Consider the following 19,202-nt stretch of genomic DNA (forward strand, 5'->3'; position numbering starts at 1 on the left):
GTTCTCAGTTGGATTCAGGTCTGGGGAACGTGAGGGCCATTCAATGGCATCAATGCCTTCATCGTCCAGGAACTGCCTACACACTCTGGCCTCATGAGGCTGGCCGTTGTCCTGCACCAGGAGGAACCCAGGGCCCACTGCACCAGCGTAAGGTCTGATGATGGGTCTGAGGATTTCATCCTGGTATCGTTGGCTATCATGTGGAGGTCTGTGCAACCCTCCAAGGATATGCCTCCCCAGACCATCACTGACCCACCGCCTAACCGGTCATGCTAGATGGTGTTGCAGGCAGCATAACGTTTACCATGGCATCTCCAGACTCTTTCACATCGGTTAGATGTGCTCAGTGTGGACCTGCTCTCATCTGTGAAGAGAACGGGGTGAGAACGGATGCAGACCTGCCAATTCTGGTGTTCTCTGGCAAATGCCAATCAAGCTGCACGGTGCTGGGTTGTGAGAACAGGTCCCACTAGAGGACGTCGGCCCTCATGCCACTCTCATGGAATCTGCTACTGACAGGTCAGAAACATACACACCAGTAGCCCGCTGGAGGTCATTTTGTAGGACTCTGATAGGGCTCTTCCTGTTCCTTGCACAAAGGAGCAGATACCGGTCCTGCTGCTGGGTTGATGCCCTTCTACGGCCCTGTCCAGCTCTCCTCGTGTAACAGTCCGTCTCCTGGTATCTCCTCCATTCTCTTGAGTCTGTACTCGGAGACACAGCAAGCCCATTCAGGTTGCACGGGAGCTGGACTACCTGTGCAACCTGAATGGGCTGCAGGTGCCGCCTCATGCTACCAGTAGTGCTAAGGATACTAGCAAAATGTAAAACTAGAGAAGAATCAGGCAGGAAGGATTAGGACAGAGCAGTTGTCTGTGGCCACCACCTGCAAAACCATTCCCTTTTTGGGGGGTTGTCTTGCTGTTGCCTCTCCAGTGCCCCTGTTGTCACTTTCATTTGCGCCAAAACATGGGAAATTTATCCACAATCACTTATGCTTCCTATCGGGACAGATTCATATCCCTGAAGTTTAGCTGACTTGGTGTTATTCTGTGATGATTACATGTTCCCTTAATTTTTCGAACAGTGTATTTTATGTAACAAGTCATCTTGACTGCAATGTCCATTCATGCATGCATTATGAAAGAGCAGTGCAGCTCTTTTAGTGAGTTGACAATAAACTTTTGGAGCTTGTTTGCTAGCAATGCTTTTTGGAAGCAAGCATGGTGAATAATATATGATATTGTCATTGACTTAATTGCATGAGCAATCAGCTAACAGCAACAACCTCTCTCTTTCCGTAAGCCCCATTTTGGTTAAGCACTCCCCTCAACATTTACACATTCATGTACTCACACCTCATAGGTGATGTTTCTTTAGTTGTTGTATACTATGTTAGTTGTTTAATAAACTATTTTTTAACTCCTTAAACATCAATGTATGGACACCCTTGTTGGTCGGAGTCCATGAACACTGTTGTGACAAATTGGGGCTAGTCCGGGATATCACTGTAATCCCTGGTATGTATGTAACATGCTAATTGGTTAGCATTTTTTTGTAACTCATTGTTGACTCTGGTGGATTTTGTGGTATGCTTCGTTCTGATGGAGAAAAGACCACAAAGTCTCTTTGCCTGACCTGTCTACAGACACTTTGTTCTGCTCCCTGTTGGGTCATCGGATCATGGAGGTGAGTTGTTTTTGACAGTGAGAGATTGTGGGGCCAAACATAAGCTATTCCCCTGAGCTGTTGTTTTCTCACCTGTTAGGTATAGTGGCGTATTCCTATTTGGGGTCTGTTGGGTGTTGTTTATTATTTTTGTGTGGTGTTAGCGGTCAGAGGAGTTGTCTTGGGAGTTCATTTGTGGTTCGGATTTGGTTCCAGCAAGCTGGTTTCACCTTCGCGCCAGTGAGATTTAGTGCATCAACATCAAAGCCACTGTAGACTAGGTTTGAGTTTAGCTTTAGGATTTTGGGACTCTATTGTTTTGCACTATTTAGTCAGCTATGTTACAAGATTGCTTGAACCTGGTCCAACCGTATTGTTCCCACCAGTTGTCTAGTACTGGTTTGACATTTAAGCAGCAAAATTAATCTGACTGGGAAAGCAGGATACAGAATAAGCTAACCCGCGGTTACAACATCAGCGTTTAGAACTTGTCAGAGAAGGTAAGCTTTCAGGTGAATACTCTTTTGAGGATGACTATTCAGGCTCCCCAAAGGGACTGTTCCCACTTGGTCGTTCTCTGCCTTTTGATGTTGTTGGTAATCTCAGATTGTAGCCTAAATTAGGGTTTTACTGAAAGGATCCTGATTTATTGTTCATGCTGTTTGAACGTGTAGCAGACTCTCGGGCTCAGCCCAATGCAGACCGCACATTGATGCTACTGTGTGTTCTGACTGGTAAGGCTCAGGAGGCTTATTCATTTCTCTGCTACTGATAGCAAGGATTATTTAAAGGTTAAAATTGCTGTTTTACACGCTTATGAGTTTGTTACTGAAGCCTAGAACATGAAGAATAGGTGAAAAACAATCCCACATTGAATTTCTGAAGATTTGTGCCACTTGGTTGTGCTTGAACGATTCAAGGAATCTGTCATTGACTGTCTTGCAACCTATATACTGAACATAAAGTACAGACCGCATCTGAAGCGGCTGTTGGCAGCATAATCCTCTTGTTCTGTAAATAACTCATTTCCATTTAGATCTGAAAACGGTTCATGTGGACAAAGTGATGCAAGTAAAACTCTGTAATTTATGTCAAAGGAAAGGCCACAGAAAAAAAATGAATGTCATGTCCTTGGTAAAAAGGTCAGCAGATGTCCAGTACGAACTTAAAACTGATGCGCTAGCTGGCCTGTTCCTCATGTTAATCCTGTTGCACAAGCTCAAGTACTATCCAAACCCCTCATTGGTACTGATTATTTGCCATTTATCACAGAGTGTAATGTGTCACTTGTGGGAAATTATGTGAAAGTGCCAGTGAAAATTCAATGAGACTCTGGTGCCTCTGAATCATTTGCTTTGGAGTATGTGCTGCCTTTTTCTCTGGAGAGAAGTTTTCTGATTCACGGGATGGGTTTGAATACATTGTCTGTACCTCCGCACAAAGTTGAAGTACAAGGTGAGGTTTCCCTTGGGGTGCATCCCCTGCTGCCCATTGATGGCGTTTTGGGTAACAACTTAGCAGGTAGTTGCATCTGGCTTGACATATCTCTTGGTGGTTTCTACAGCCCTGGTGGTTTCTCATACTCCATCTTGTGTAGGGAATAACGCTGAAAACATACAGAGAATCCCTGAGGTATTATCTGCATGCGCTGTGACTCGTGCTAGCCCTGATGAATCTGCTGAATCTGTGGTCCAAGCTGAAGCTACACAACATACAGCTGAACAGTTTGATAAACAATTAAATTATCTACCTTTGGCTATATCCCTGTGATCTTGTGATGGAGCAATCTGCTTATCAAACATTCAAAGGTTTATTTAATCAGGTACTCTGCTTGAGGAGGGAAAGTTTACAACAATTTGTACTTTTAATATGTTCACCCGGCACAGCCAGAAGAGGACTGGTCACCACTCTGAGCCTGGTTCCTCTCTAGGTTTCTTCCTAAATTTCGGCCTTCTTAGGGAGTTTTTTCTAGCCACTGAAATTCAACAGTACTGTTGTTTGCTCCTTTGGGTTTAAGGCCGGATGTTCTGTAAAAGCACTTTGTGACAACTGCTGATGTAAAAAGGGCTTTATAAATAAATTTGATTGATTGATACCTGTATAATCAGTTGTAGGTGAGGAAATGGATGCCTCACAGAAATAGTTCTCTGGGTGATGCAATTGGTCAGATCATGGTTCCTTCTAAGCTTTGAGGTCTAGTTTTGAAAACCTTTCATGATGTTGCTGGACACTTAGGGGTTAGTAAAACGTAGGATCGTGTTTGGCAACATTTTTATTGGCTTCATTCAAATAAATATATTCCCGCTTAGATCAAAACGTGCCATGTTCAATAGCTGACTGTGGCGCCTATTCAGACTTCAAGGCTTGTCCCGGTATATCCGGCTCCAGCCATTTGAGCATTTGATTGTGATGGAACATAACCTCATTCTTAATCCGGTAGCACCTACGTGTTAACCATGATGTGTCAGGCTCCTAGATATACTGCAGCCTATTCACTTTGCAACATTACCACAAAGCCTGCTGTGAAGGCTTGTCACAATTCATCATCATTTTTGGAATACCTAAGGTGATTCAGAGCGATGAGGGTTCCAACTTCACTTTGCACATATATGCACAGTTCTTTCAACGACAGCACTGGGTTCAGTCCCATTGAACTTTTTACACATACTGTGTGTTGTCCGTTGCTGTATTACAGGAGGATAGGAGGTGGCTGAGCCTCCCTGAAACATTGGGTAATATGTTAGTGATTTCAGACACAGGTTGTATGCAGCTTGTGAAATGCATGAAGAAAAGCTATCACCATCTTAGGCGAGGACAAAAAGGTTGTGAATTCCAGGGGACCAGTTTATGGCCCTGTTGCCCATTGTTGGTTCTACTTTTCAGGCCAAATTCACTGTCCCATACCCTGGTTCATAAAGTGTTCCAATCTGACCTATCTAATTGCTACCGCTGGGCGCAGGAAAGGGCATCAACTCTGCCATGTAAATTTGTAAAAGCCTTACTATGCTTATTTGTCTTCTGAATCGGCTAAACCAGAACTACATGTTGAAATTGATGTGGTTAAATCTTTTCTTTTGGTGAAATCCGTAGATCAAAGGTCATCTCATCTACACGTTGTGTTTTTTTACTGTGAAACTTGGGAGCAACATCTGGATACAGGCTCTATTTAAGCGTTTGGCTGAGGCTTGTCTCTGTAAGTTTGGCCAAGTTTGGGTTTGCCCAAATGACAATAACTTAGCTTGGGCAGGGTTGTGTCCTCCCAGTGTGGGCTGAAGTGTCCTCTGTTGACTTGTTTTCACCTCCCACCTCCATGATGGAGCTGCAACGCTTCCTAGGTATGGTTGGGTTTAATTTCTTCACTGTAATAGCACCCCTAAGTGATCTGTTAAAGAAGAGGTCCGATATCATCTGAGCTTCCTGCTGTCAGAGTGCTTTTGAAAACTTCTTAGCCCTGACCTCGTGTTGGCTGCTTGTCTCTGTATGTCACCACAATGGATTTGAAATGAAACAGCCAAGATGCAATTGAAGTGCAGACTTTCAGCTTTAATTCGAAGGGGTTGAACAGAAATATCGTATGAAACGTTTAGGAATTGCAATCATTTTCATATGCAGTCCCCTTATTTCAGGGGCTCAAATGTAATTGGACAAATGAACACAATCATAAATAAAATGTTCATTTTTAATACTATGTTGAGAATCCTTTGCAATGACTGCTTGAAGTATGGAACGCATGGACATCACCAAATGCTGGGTTTCCCCCTTTGTGTTGCTTTGCCAGGCCTTTACTGCAGCTGTCTTCAGTTGTTGTTTGTTTGTGGGTCTTTCTGCCATATGTTTTGTCTTCAGGAAGTGAAATGCATGCTAAATTGGGTTGAGATCGGGTGATTGACTCAGCTATTGCAGAATATTCCACTTCTTGTCCTTAAAAAACTTCTGGATTGCTTTTGCAGTATGTTTTGGGGCACTGTCCTTCTATAAAGTGAAGCACGGTGCAATCAACCTAGCTGAATTTGGCTGAATCTGAGCAGACAATATATCCCTATACACTTCAGAATTAATCCGGCTGCTTCTGTCTTCTGTCACATCATCAATAATCACTAGTGACCCAGTGCCATTGGAAGCCATGCATGCCCATGCCATCACACTGCCTTCACCGTGTTTTACAGATGATGTGGTATGCTTTGAATCATGAGCAGTTCCAAGCCTTCTTCATACTTTTTTCTTCCCATCCTTCTAGTACAGGTTGATCTTAGTTTCATCTGTCCAAAGAATGCTGTTCCAGAACTGGGCTGGCTTTATTTGTGTTTTTTTTGGCAAAGTCTAATCTGGCCTTTCTATTCTTGAGGCTTTTGAGTGATTTTGAGTGAACCCTCTGTATTTGTTCTCGTGAAGTCTTCTCTTTATAGTAAACTAGGATAATGATATGCCAACCTCCTGGAGAGTGTTCTTCACTTGGCTGGATGTTGTGAAAGGGTTTTTCTTTAACAAAGTAAACATCCTCCATTCATCCACCACTGTTGTCTTCGATGAACGTCCAGGTCTTTTTGTGTTGCAGAGCTCACCAGTGCGTTCTTTTTTTCTCAGAATGTACCAAACTATTGATTTGGCCACTCCTAATGTTCCTGCTTTCTCTCTGTTGGATTTTATTACAGCCTAAGGATGGCCTGTTTCACTTGCATTGAGAGCTCCTTTGATCTCATATTGTGGGTTCACAGCAACAGCTTCCAAATGTGAATGCCACACCTGGAATCAACTACAGACATTTCACCTGCTTAACTGATGAAGAAATAAAAAAGGAACAGCACACACCTGTCCATGAAACCGCTTTTGAGTCAACTGTCCAATAACTTTTGGTTTCTTGAAAAGAGGGGGCTGCATATTAAAGAGCTGTAATTCCTAAACATGTCCTCCAATTTGGATGTGAACACCCTCATATTAAAACTGAGAGACTGCACTTTAAGCCCATATGCATTATTTAACTGTAACTTGAATATATTTAGGTAAAAAACTAAAATAACAAAACTTGTGTCAGTGTCCAATTATTTCTGGACCTAACTGTATGTGGATGCCAGTAACATAGGGGCAGGTGCCGTGTTGTTACAAGCAGATGATGGAGGTGGTGAACATCCTGTTGGCTACTTCTCTCAAAAGTTTAAAGGTTATCAGTAAAATTGTTCAGTTGGGGAGAAGGTGGCCCGGACACTAATCTAGGTGTTGTAGCATTTCGAGGTATATGTGGGGTCTGTTGAGGTCCCTATTGGGGTTTACATGGACGACAACCCTTTACTTCACTGCACACCATGTTTTGCCCAAATGGCAGTGTTATGCATTGGTTTTAGGTCCTACCGTGTCCCCCTGGATGTAAAAGGTCTGGATGATAGGGTGTGTGATGCATTGGTTTTAGGTCCTACCGTGTCCCCCTGGATGTAAAAGGTCTGGATGATAGGGTGTGTGATGCACTTTCCCTTTCGCAGATTTAGTTGCACTTTAGACGTCTTGCTGTTTTTAGTTTTTGTCTGTTACATTTCTTTTGTCCTTCCAATTGCTCTGGCATCCGCTCTCCTGTCGCTCAAGAACGGTTGCTGAGGTGGGATGAAGTCAGGCCATTTGGTTGCTGTGGACCTCAATTACCTTATGGTCTGTACAGTAATTTGTGTTGAAACACATTTTTCAGCTACAGCTTTTGATTAGCTGTATTCAGTTGTGTATTTGCATTGCTTGTGGGTTTTGTTTTGGGTGCTTATTGGTCCCCGATTTTCATGGGAGGTGTTAAGGCGCGCTTGTCCTGTCTGCCTATTTCTTTGTATTTGTCTTTGTTATGGCAGATGGAGCTGATTGGGTCGTCAAGGTGAAAAGTCACACCTGAGGTTGGGATTGACTAGAAGATAAAAGTTCCAGGAGCCCATTCCTGGCTCGCTCCAAGAGCACCACTGGGTTTTTGATCTGCTCAATTACGTTTTTTTGGTTAAGCACACTCCTCAACACAACATATTTTAGACTCATCCATGCACCTCTATCACACTCCTCAACACAAAATATTTTAGACTCATCCAGGCACCTCTATCACACTCCTCAACACAACATATTTTAGACTCATCCATGCACCTCTATCACACTCCTCTTATGCCTACTTTCACACCTCACTGTGCTTCTTAATTAGCTTGTTACTCCTTAAATGTTGACATGGGGACCTCGTTTGTCGCAGTCTAACAGCCGGTTTGTGACACTTGACATGGCAGTCCGGTGTGAATTTACACCAGTCCACCCCGAATGGCACTGATCCAAGTTGTGCGGTCCTCTACTGGCATCTTCGGTATGCCTAACCAGGAGTCAAACATCTGGCCACAGTGAAGCAGTTGCACTGCAAGGTAGTGTCGTGCTGTCTTTCAAAATCATTGAACTAGCTATGCGAGCATGAAGAAAATTGAGTAGTACCAGTGCAATCTGTCCATAGACATATCTTCTAATGTTCCCGTATGTTACAGCCTTGTTGGTTCGTAGGTTAAATAAAGACTCTAGATAGCTACTGGCTGACATTAGACGGCTAGCTAATGGGTGTGGTAGTTGTGGGCTTTTACATTACATTGTTTAGTGTTAAGTATTAACTAAACAAGCTTTTCGGAATCAACTATGAGGAAAATGTTGGCTAAATCTGAGCTCTGCTGCTGTACGATTCATAAAGCCAATGGTGCCATTAAGAAGCCAGATCTGTTTCGTTTCTGTGAAACCAAGTGATTGGATCACTGAGACAGTTGTACGTCAGAACCTAAAAGTGAAAGGACATAAGACCTTTTGAAGAGCTTTCAGATAGAACAAAAAACTAAAAACAGAATGGTCAAATTGGCAGGTTTCAGGCTTACTTTTGAAGGGGTTTAATAAGATTAACAGTTAGATATGAACTGATGTCTGTTTAACAGAACTAAAAGATAGACGCAAAGTGGTATATTGTTGCTAAAACTGAAAGGTAGACATTAACTGGTATGCGTTAACTAAGACCAAGTCATTAACTAGTATGTGGTTACCTAGACTAACAGATGAGATGAACTGGTATGTGTGGGGCCTCGGTTCCAATTGAACAGACTAGATGCAACAGGAGAATAGAAGGCCAAACAAGGACAATTTCACAGCTGAAAAAGTGAATGGGAGCACAGGAGACTAACACACACACACACACACACACACAAACAATTACCTCAACAAGCTGGTGCCAGTGGTCTATGGGCTTGCGGGGGTTGGCCAGCATGGCTGCCCAGTGCTCTCTCCCGGGACCTTCGGCATCACTGCCTACACGACACATCCCTATGACCTCATTATGACCAATGCTGACCGACACAGCCAGGGACAGACAGGAAAACAGAGAGAGAGGGAGAGGCTGTTAGGGACCGGGAGAATATGCCTCATTTATCAGGCCCGAGTGTACAGAGAAGAATGCAGCAGCCGAGGTTGGATATTCAATAGCAAGCGCTCAATAAACAGAGGCTATACAAAGGTTCTAATACTGATGGAGAGTTATAGCACACACACACACGCACACACACGCAGACACACGCACACGCACACACACAATGAGCGAGAGATTCTATAACCTGGGCTTTAAATGTATAACAGATAGAACTAACATACACACACACACACACACAAGCATAGAGATATCTACAGCCTACAAACACACACTCAAATACTAACACACACACACACACACACTGAACAGTAGAGAATCTATAACAGGGGCTTTAAAAGAATAATAGATAGAACACACACACACACACAGCTATAGAGAAGCTATAACCTACAACCTGAGTTTAATAATAGATAAAGAATGTACACGCATAAACAAACATATATATACACACACACACATTCATAGACAAACAGATACAGAAAACAGAAGATCCACAGCAGCCAGGAGATAGTGTGACTATCGAGGGTGTGTGTGCCAGACAGAGAAACACCTGCAGGGTTACACGGTGTCTAACCACCAGACGCTATTTCTATTAGTATTAGCATAAGCTATGTTTATTCATAGGGCCCCCATCAATATGTAAAACAGGATACATCCACCAGTGAGTGTGACTCACAGGGACACAAAGCAATATATTTAACAGAACATTGGTTTTTTATACCAACCAAAAAACAATGTCTATTAATTCACAGATCAACGTTGTATTAACTACCTACCAACCAATTCTAATAATGTTACAAACACAGTAACAAACTTCCAACCAAATAACATTTGTCAGAGTAAGAGATTACCACAATGCTAACTCCCGACCAACCAAGTAACAATGTTAAAGACTAACACAGTATAGACTGTATACCAATCCAATAATTATTTTTATCAATGTTACACCCACACTGTATTAACTACATACCAACCAAGTAGCAATATCTGTCAATGTTATAGACCAACGCAGTACAAACTACATACCAACGCATATCAAAGTCAGCGATCAACACAGAGCAGCCTAAATACTTGACTACATAACACACATCAACTGCACAGACAGGTCGCAAGCTATTACATGCCAACCAACAAATAACTACCAGCAAATAATGATCAGTTAACAACAGCAACCACCCAACCCACCAGACCCATGATCAGCAGTGTATTGTACAGGCCAGGTCTCACCAGTCGTAGTCCATGACAGCAATGACGATGGACACCCTGTCAATGTCTTCATGGGGGATGTCAAAGACCAGAGCCTCATTGTAGGTGGGGTTCAATGTATTCTTCTTAATGGACGTCTTCCTCTTCTTTAGCCTGCGGCCATCACATATCAGTGAAGCCTTCACGTACGGGTCTGAGACCGGGAGGGGAGACAAAAGGAAACGAGGGAGAGTGAAATAGAGAGTGAGAGACGGGGGGGGGGAAGAAAGGGATAAAGATAAGGGACAATGAGTGATGCTCCCAGGTATCTGTCTGTAACACGTAAAGGCCATGCAAATCAATGAGTGATGCTCCCAGGTATCTGTCTGTAACACGTAAAGGCCATGCAAATCAATGAGTGATGCTCCCAGGTATCTGTCTGTAACACGTAAAGGCCATGCAAATCAATGAGTGATGCTCCCAGGTATCTGTCTGTAACACGTAAAGGCCATGCAAATCAATGAGTGATGCTCCCAGGTATCTGTCTGTAACACGTAAAGGCCATGCAAATCAAGACACCTTGGACAAGGTGGATTAAGGCAAAAGTAAAACAGGTGGATTCACTTCAATTACCACATAATGCAAACTCCTGCAGAACATGGACAGCTACCTTTTGATTTTATGGTGGATTTCGAAGCAGCTTTGTTAGGCATTCTAATGATCTCATATTCATAAAAGCTACATTAACGTTGTGGCTTCGTTATAATTTAGCATGTAATTTCCTCAGTATGACAGCGTTGGTGTGATAATGCAGGATCGTCGCATCCTCACCGGCAAATATATATCTATAACTCAATCACTTTAGGTTAGGCGTCCGTTAATTAAATCGTCATCAGCTGCCTGAGTCCCAGCCATCAATCAGGCCAGGATATGATTGGGTTTTAGCATTGATTATGCAACTGACTAACAAGTTTGGATGTTTGTTTGCTGGAGGTTTTTAGCACTACGACATTTAGGATGTTTGGCATTTGCTTGCATTTACTGCATTGTCACAAAACGGGTTTAGGGACCCAGTTGTGTTAGAAACATGAATGCACATTTCCAATTGCGGTCACCGTTTTGTGTTCCTCGTGATGTGGTCTCCACAGTGTAGTCAGTATGAGATGGTCAGTATGATGAGGTCATTCTGCTGTGGTCAGTATGAGGTGGTCAATATGGTGTGGTCAGTATGATGCGGTCAATATGGTGTGGTCAGTATGATGAGGTAATTCTGCTGTGGTCAGTGTGCTATGGTCAGTATGATGAGGTCATTCTGTTGTGGTCAGGGTGCTGTGGTCAGTATGATGAGGTCAGTCTGTTGTGGTCAGTGTGCTGTGGACAGTACAGGGTGGTCAGTATGAGGAGGTCAGTATGATTTGGTCAGTGTGATGTGGTCAGTGTTCCTCAGTCATTCAGGTCGGTCACCTGAGAAGCCGGTGAGGTCCATGGCTTTGAGGTTGGTGGCCTTGATGATGGTGGCAGTGAGTCGGCCTGCCGTGGGCAGGTAACACAGTGAGAAGTTCAGCTCTCCCAGATCTGCCTTCTCCTGTACAACACACCAATTCAGGCACAAATGTCAGAGGTTGAACAAGACATAATGGTAAATAATACCCAAAGACCCACAGGCCAGTGTCTGGACCAGAGGAACCATCAAGTAGAACGGACATATTTGATAAGCGACACAGAAAGATGACAGGTGTCAATCTAAACAGGCAGCATATTCAAACTGAAGGCAACCGCCATCACATTAAATTAATTGCATGTCAATCTAACAATATGCCCAAGCGGTTTAACGGGTTATACAGCGATACATCTAAAGGCTATTCAAATGATCTCCCTCTTGGTTCCTCCAGTTCATCACTGCCAGTGACAATGGTAACACTGCGATGTTATAGCGGTTTAAACACAGTAACATAGCGTTGCTTTGGCAACGTAGAGGTGCTGTAGTAACTTAGAGGTTTTATCTATAGTGGTTAAAACATTTTGCTGTTATAGTGGTTACATCAGGTTAACGCAGTCGTGGCTTGGCGATAGCATTATGGTAACCAACAGGGCTCTCTCTCTCACCGCGGTGCCTTCCACAATGTCCCTCCAAACAGGCTTCTCCCCAGTACCCTCGCTGAAGTCCAGCAGGTTGTCCACCACCACCTGGCCAATCAGGTCGTGTCTGGAAAAACGGTCGAAATCGTAGACAGAGAAGTGCAGCTTCCTGGAGTGCAACTCAGCCAGGGGCACGCCGAACTGGAACGTCTCATTGAAAATCGGGTTCAGTGTCTTTCTGTGGACCTGGATAGAGGAGCGGAAACGAGGGACAGAGGGAGAGAGAGGGACATACAAAAAGCAAGGAAAGGAGAGAGCTAGTGAGAGACAGTAAACAAGAGAGTAGACGCTAGACAGCCTAACTGTGTTTGTTCAGATTAGGCAGAAAAAAATAACCGCTTATGTCAATGTGTAAAGGAGGAAACCATGCATTTACAAATGATAATAATATAAAGTCTGGTTTCACTGACAGTAATTGAGAATAAAATCCCAACTTGAGACCCGGCAATGAAACTCGAACATCCACACAAATCTCTTGTAGTAATGCTCACACAAATCTCCGGTTGACATGATTCACACAGAACTCGAAGGATGCACAAATCTCTCAACTGGCATCAGAGCAAAACAACAGTTTCTCAGGTTAGTATTTTACCCGGTCTTTGCACTTGGCTGAACCATCGCCTAATCTGTGTGAATAGCGCAATCAAGCACAGCTTTGTCACATATCTGTGGTCTCCCATTGTCGTTATGGTAATTGGCACAACATAAATTGATAAACAGAATAGGAATCAGGCTGGATGAATATGTTACCTTGGTCTGGAACTTCTTCTTCCTGTCTGGCAGTAGGTAGATCTTGACGTAGGGGTCAGAGAAACCGTTGGCATCCTTGGCTGCCAGGTCTACAGCCTTAAGTATCTTCACCACTAGCTGCTCCGTGCTACAGAGGGGGGAACATGTACGAGCTTTAGACTCATTTCCTGGGACACACCACATAAGCTATTTGACAAACTCACTCAGACATATAGGTCAGCTAACAAAACAGCGATGGGCAATAAAACCAACCAGTTTGGGTTCCTTTTTAAATCCGGCACAGGTTAAATAATGACAAAACACATTCTGTGTTATTTTGACCCAGCAAGTTAGGTTGCCTGAGTAAATCAACATCTTGTTTTTTGGGATTATAATATAAAAATTATTTAACCGTCAGTCCGGTATTTTTAACTGGGTTGACCTAACAATGTTTTTTTGAAGTAATCATTCAATATATTTACACAATAAATATATGACATTTGTAACACGTTTTATCGCCTGTCAGACAGCTGTTCAATTCTGTACTGTCCAATACCCATCTCACCCATCACCAGCACCCGCTGATCAAAACATCTGCTCGTCGCTATGGACCTCTCATGCACTCTGAAATGTATTTTAATGCGCCACAGACATTTATACATTTGGAACAAACTTTGAAATCACGTGTAGTTGACATTTTTGCCGGACCACTTAAGCAGAGCCGGCTAAGAAGAGCGAATGTCTCTCACTGAGTGAGTGAGTGACTGACATTTGCTGGCTTAACATAGAGTAGTTACGTTATAGTAAGCCTTAAAGGAAACTGTATATGGTTATATTGCGACTGTTTTGGTATGGAAAAGTTCATCTTCAGTCTCACTAGCTATTGCTCAATTCATATGATTATTCCCATGAAGTTAGTAGATACTAGTAAGCCTATTACTGGCTAATACGCTTTTAAAAGGGACAGTGGCAAAAGCAATATAGTTCATGGTCGCTATGGTGGAGGTAAACTTAATAAGAAACATAAGTCAGTTTAACACAATCCTTAATGGATTTTTGCGACTGCTGAAACGTGTAATGCCGTGGCGTAGTGGTTTAAGACAGTGCTTCTCAAGTGGAGACCTATGTTCGAATCTATTGAGAGCAAAATTATTTCTGGTAGATTCCACGATTCTCTTGTCTATTCACTTGATTAAAAAGTTTGTTATCGTCACCTTTATTGATAGTTACTATATAAATGTAATTCACAAATTAAAGAAAAAAGTTTGTTGTTTTGCCATGAAAGAAAAAAATATGTTCTTATGCCATGAAATGAAATAGCTTTGACAGACTCGCTAGCAATTTCTCAATTCATATGAATATTCCTTGTAAGTTAGTAGATACTGGTAAAGCTTATTACTGGCTAATACGCTGTTAAAACTGCCAGTGGTATACAGCATACATAGACGCTATTTGTGGTGAAGGTAAACTTAGTAAGAAACGTTAGTCAGTTTAACTGTATCAATGTCATTCAATGTCATGTTCAGAATAGAGACAAGAGACTATACTGACAGCCATTAGACGCACAGCTCTGTGGTGTGGTGGTTAACGACACAGCTTTTAACGTGGCGACCTGGGTTCGAATCTCGAGATGGCAACACTTTCTTATTGCGGGCAGGTGAACTAGGTTTGCCTGGTTTCTTGTTCACATATATTTGCTTCCGTACAGGAAGAAATGTGCCCTGCATTTCAGCAGTAATTCAAAGAAACCAACTGAGTCCAGAGGTACTAAGGAGTGGCTTTGTGAGCTTGTTGTATCCATGGAGGAGGCCCACCACGACCCATTGGGGAGATGCATGAAGCAGCCCCCCACACAGATAAAAAGTTTTTCCGTACTAATGGGCGATTTGGGGAATGTGAATGAAACCAACATCTATCAGTAGGCTACATAATCCATTGTTAAAAAACAACTGAATGGCAGCTTTATCAGCGTGCGATGTAAGCACCAGAAAGAAGCGACTAATGGCATAATCCTCATAGTAGACTGCTGTCGTGGTCCGTCACACACAGCCGGGATATCTCTCAGAGTTGCACACATACCATGGGCTTTGCGAGCAGCAGCAGCACATAACTCCAGACACCAACGTCAACTCGCTCGCTCCGCAGGGCGCGCACACACGCTGAAATCTACACCCACGTCTGCCCGCACTCGCACGCAGTTAAAACACGATCGCAGGCACGCGCGCGCGCGACACACGGGCACATCTGTCTATCTGATCCGCCAACGTCCAGCGATCTGTCTACAGAAATACTTATGAAGGATTTAATTAAGAGAGGGAAAATGGCTGGCAGGCCTTTAATCAGACTTCGTTAGATCCTGTCTCTGCGTAATGAGTGTGTCACCACTTTATTAGGGGCTTTAGGAGTAGGCGTAAGCCCTAGGGAAGGGAGCACCACCATGCCATAACCAATAGTGTCTTAGGCAAACACGCCATTTAATCATCTGGTCCAATCAGGATTGAGATAAACCCGTTGACCACAGAATCACATCCAATCTGGTTATGATGTTAATCCTGCAATCACAGGCAATTAAGGACATCAGATACGTGGAAATAAAGAGGTTACGTTTAAATTGGATGAAGACATTGATCAGGGAAACGCATCCAATTAGGATTGCCTGAGTCTGTTTTATTACTTCAAGTCCATAATCACATTTGTATGTTTTTATTAAATGTCAGTATTGTGGGAACTGTAGTTCTTATAAGCCCGTTTTCAAAGAAGTTGGGATGCTGCATAAAATGTAAATTAAAAACAGAATGCATTATGTGCAAATCATTTAAACAATATAATCAACAGAAACAAGTACAAAGGCAGCATATCAAATGTTGAAACTGAGACATTTTATTGTTTCTAGAAACATTTTATTGTTTCTAGAAAAATGCCCACTTTGAATTTGATGCCAGCTTAAAAAAAGTTGGGACAGAGGCAACAAAAGACTGAAAAAGTTGTGTAATGCTAAAAAACTAAATTTGGTGGAATATCACACAACTAATTAGGTCAGTTGGCAACAGGTCAGTTACATGATTGGGTATTAAAAGATAATTCCAGAGAGGATGGGTCTGTCAGAAGTGAGGATGGGGAGGGGTTCACCACTCTGTCAAAGACTATGCGGGCAAATAGTGCAACAATTTAAGAATAACGTTTCTCTATGTAAAATTGCGAAGAGGATCTCATCATCTACGGTAGATGATATCATTAAAATGATTCATAGAATCTGGAGAAATCTTTGTATGCAAGGGACAAGGCCAAAAACCTATACTGGATGGTGGTGATATTTGGGCCCTCAGGTGAGCACTACATTAAAAACAGACACAATTCTGTAGTGGAACCTCTGCCACCTTCTCTGGGCCCAAGCTCATTTAACATGGACTGAGGTGAAGTGGAAAACTGTCCTGCGGTCTGACAAATCAATATTTGAAATAATCTTTGGGAATCATGGAAGCTGCATCCTCTGGACTTAACAGGAGAGGGACCATCCAGCTCATTAAAAGCACACAGTTCAAAAGCCAGCATCTGTGATGGTATGGGGGTGCATTAATGCAAATGGCATGGGTGACTTGCACATCTGTGAAAGCACCATTAATGCTGAACAATATACACAGTTTTTGTAGCAACATATGGTGCCAATCCATTTTTCAAACCACATTCTGCACGTATCAACAACAGCATGGCTGATGCTATTAGACAGATACAAAACTGATCTGTCTGCAGTCCAGACCTGTCACCCATTCAAAACATTTTGTGCCTTTTGAAATGAAAAATACGACAAAGGAGACCCCGAACTGTTGAGCAGCTGAAATCCTATATCAAGCATGAATGGGAATACATTTCACTTTCAAAATTACAACGCTTGGTCTCCTCAGGTCCCAAATGCGTACAGTGTTGTTAAGAGAAGACATGATGCAACACAGTGGTGAAAATGCTCCTGTCCCAAATTTTTTTAAATGTGTTGCTGTCATCAGATTAAAATTGGGCGTGTATTTTTCCCAAAACAATAACATTTCTCAGTTTCAACATTTGATATGTTGTCTTTGTGCTATTTTCAATTAAATACGGAGATAAATGATTTGCACATCACCACATTCTTTTTTTATTAGCATTTTACACAGCATCCCAACTTCTTGGGGGTAATGGGGTTGGGCATGTGAGTAGTGTCCTAAAGCGGTACTGATTGTAGTTCTTAATATTTTGTGCAGTGTCAGTGCTGTGTGAACTGTAGTTCTAATGAGTAAGATCAGTTATAGTACTGTGGGAACTGTAGTTCTTATGCTTTCTAAAGCATTATTGAAAAAGACAGGTGAGTCATGTTTAAAAGGTGGCCTTGATCACGTGTCTAACAAATTTAACAACATTACCTCATTACAAGAATAAACAAGGTAGCTTTCCTACTCTCACATGTCCTTTAGAGAACAACAAAGAACAAGAAAACAAAGAGCAGGAATAAAAGACAAGCTTTTTAACAAGGTCCCCAAGCACTCTGCAGGAAATACACCCATTACGGATCGGGCAGACGGATATACACCTATTACTGATCTAGGAGAGAAACTTTCACAACACTATTCCTCAGACAAAAGGCTGCAAATACCGTCTGGTATTCCCACGTCAAAAATGTGTCACTTTTAAATGCAGTGTCAGTGAAAACTCTATTTCCCTTTGGACTGAGGAGAGATTGACACTGTTGTCAGTGACTTCTTTTCTGTAAATGTGCTGAGGTCTGGCACGTTAACACTGATGTACGGAGAATAAATGACAACAATCCCACACAGCGCTAACACTGTGAACAGAGGGTTACACAAATATTACCTCTCTTTTCCCTTTTCCCTCCCCCCTCTATCTCTACATCTTCTCTCTCTCTCCCTCTATCGCTCTTTCTCTAGCTCTCCTTACAAAGATTTACACGCCAGCGTGTCAGAAAGGAGTGCAGAACAAAGTGTATTGTGATGTGACAAACAGGTATTTGCAAGCAGTTACATCGACCTGAATCTTGCTTTCTCTCGCTCTTCTTTTCTCCCCCCCTAATTCTCTGTCTGTAATTGGTGCAGTAACAGTCCGGCAGTATAATGTGTTGACAGGGTCTGCTGTTTACAGTGGCTCAACATATATAATTCATGACTCCACCTGCTTCTCACTCCCTTGTATTCCAACCATCAGCATTTCTCTCTCCGTTGTAATGTTTCTCTGTGAGAAGCACAACGAAAAGGACCCCATTAGGCAGCCACAGAGACACAGCTAGCTCAGTGTACTACACTGCTGTCTCCCTCCTCTCCTCCCTCCTCCTCACTACACTGCTGTCTCCCTCCTCTCCTCCCTCCTTCTCACTACACTGCTGTCTCCCTCCTCTCCTCCCTCCCCCTCACTACACTGCTGTCTCCCTCCTCTCCTCCCTCCCCCTCACTACACTGCTGTCTCTCTCCTCTCCTCCCTCCCCCCTCCACCCTCACTACACTGCTGTCTCCCTCCTCTCCTCCCTCCCCCCTCACTACACTGCTGTCTCCCTCCTCTCCTCCCTCCCCCCTCCACCCTCACTACACTGCTGTCTCCATCCTCTCCCCCCTCCACCCTCACTACACTGCTGTCTCCCTCCTCTCCTCCCTCCCCCCTCCACCCTCACTACACTGCTGTCTCCCTCCTCTACTCCCTCCCCCCTCCCCCCTCACTACACTGCTGTCTCCCTCCCCTCCCCCCTCCCCCCTCCCCCCTCACTACACTGCTGTCTCCCTCCTCTCCTCCCTCCCCCCTCCACCCTCACTACACTGCTGTCTCCCTCCTATACTCCCTCCCCCCTCCACCCTCACTATACTGCTGTCTCCCTCCCCTCCCCCCTCCCCCCTCACTACACTGCTGTCTCCCTCCTCTCCTCCCTCCCCCCTCACTCCACTGCTGTCTCCCTCCTCTCCTCCCTCCTCCCTCCCCCCTCACTACACTGCTGTCTCCATCCTCTCCCCCCTCCACCCTCACTACACTGCTGTCTCCCTCCTCTCCTCCCTCCCCCCTCCACCCTCACTACACTGCTGTCTCCCTCCTCTCCTCCCTCCCCCCT

The 19,202-nt window shown here is 43.5% G+C and overlaps 1 protein-coding gene across 3 annotated transcripts in view; it reads right to left on the reverse strand.

Annotated features, from left to right (window-relative positions):
- The window catches only part of syt3 (synaptotagmin III), a 57,772-nt gene that overhangs the window by 4,664 nt on the left and 33,906 nt on the right, over nt 1-19,202 (reverse strand). For all 3 annotated transcript variants that reach the window (XM_020051296.2, XM_010874124.3, XM_010874125.3), the window contains exons 7-11: nt 13,145-13,271; nt 12,362-12,580; nt 11,720-11,840; nt 10,298-10,469; nt 8,861-8,990 (exon numbers count right to left, since the gene is read on the reverse strand). In XM_020051296.2, coding sequence (XP_019906855.1) covers nt 8,861-8,990; nt 10,298-10,469; nt 11,720-11,840; nt 12,362-12,580; nt 13,145-13,271 — 769 coding nt within the window. The remainder of the gene's footprint in view (nt 1-8,860; nt 8,991-10,297; nt 10,470-11,719; nt 11,841-12,361; nt 12,581-13,144; nt 13,272-19,202) is intronic.

This window comes from Esox lucius, chromosome 11, assembly GCF_011004845.1.
Source record: "Esox lucius isolate fEsoLuc1 chromosome 11, fEsoLuc1.pri, whole genome shotgun sequence".
NCBI classification, from domain to species: domain Eukaryota; kingdom Metazoa; phylum Chordata; class Actinopteri; order Esociformes; family Esocidae; genus Esox; species Esox lucius.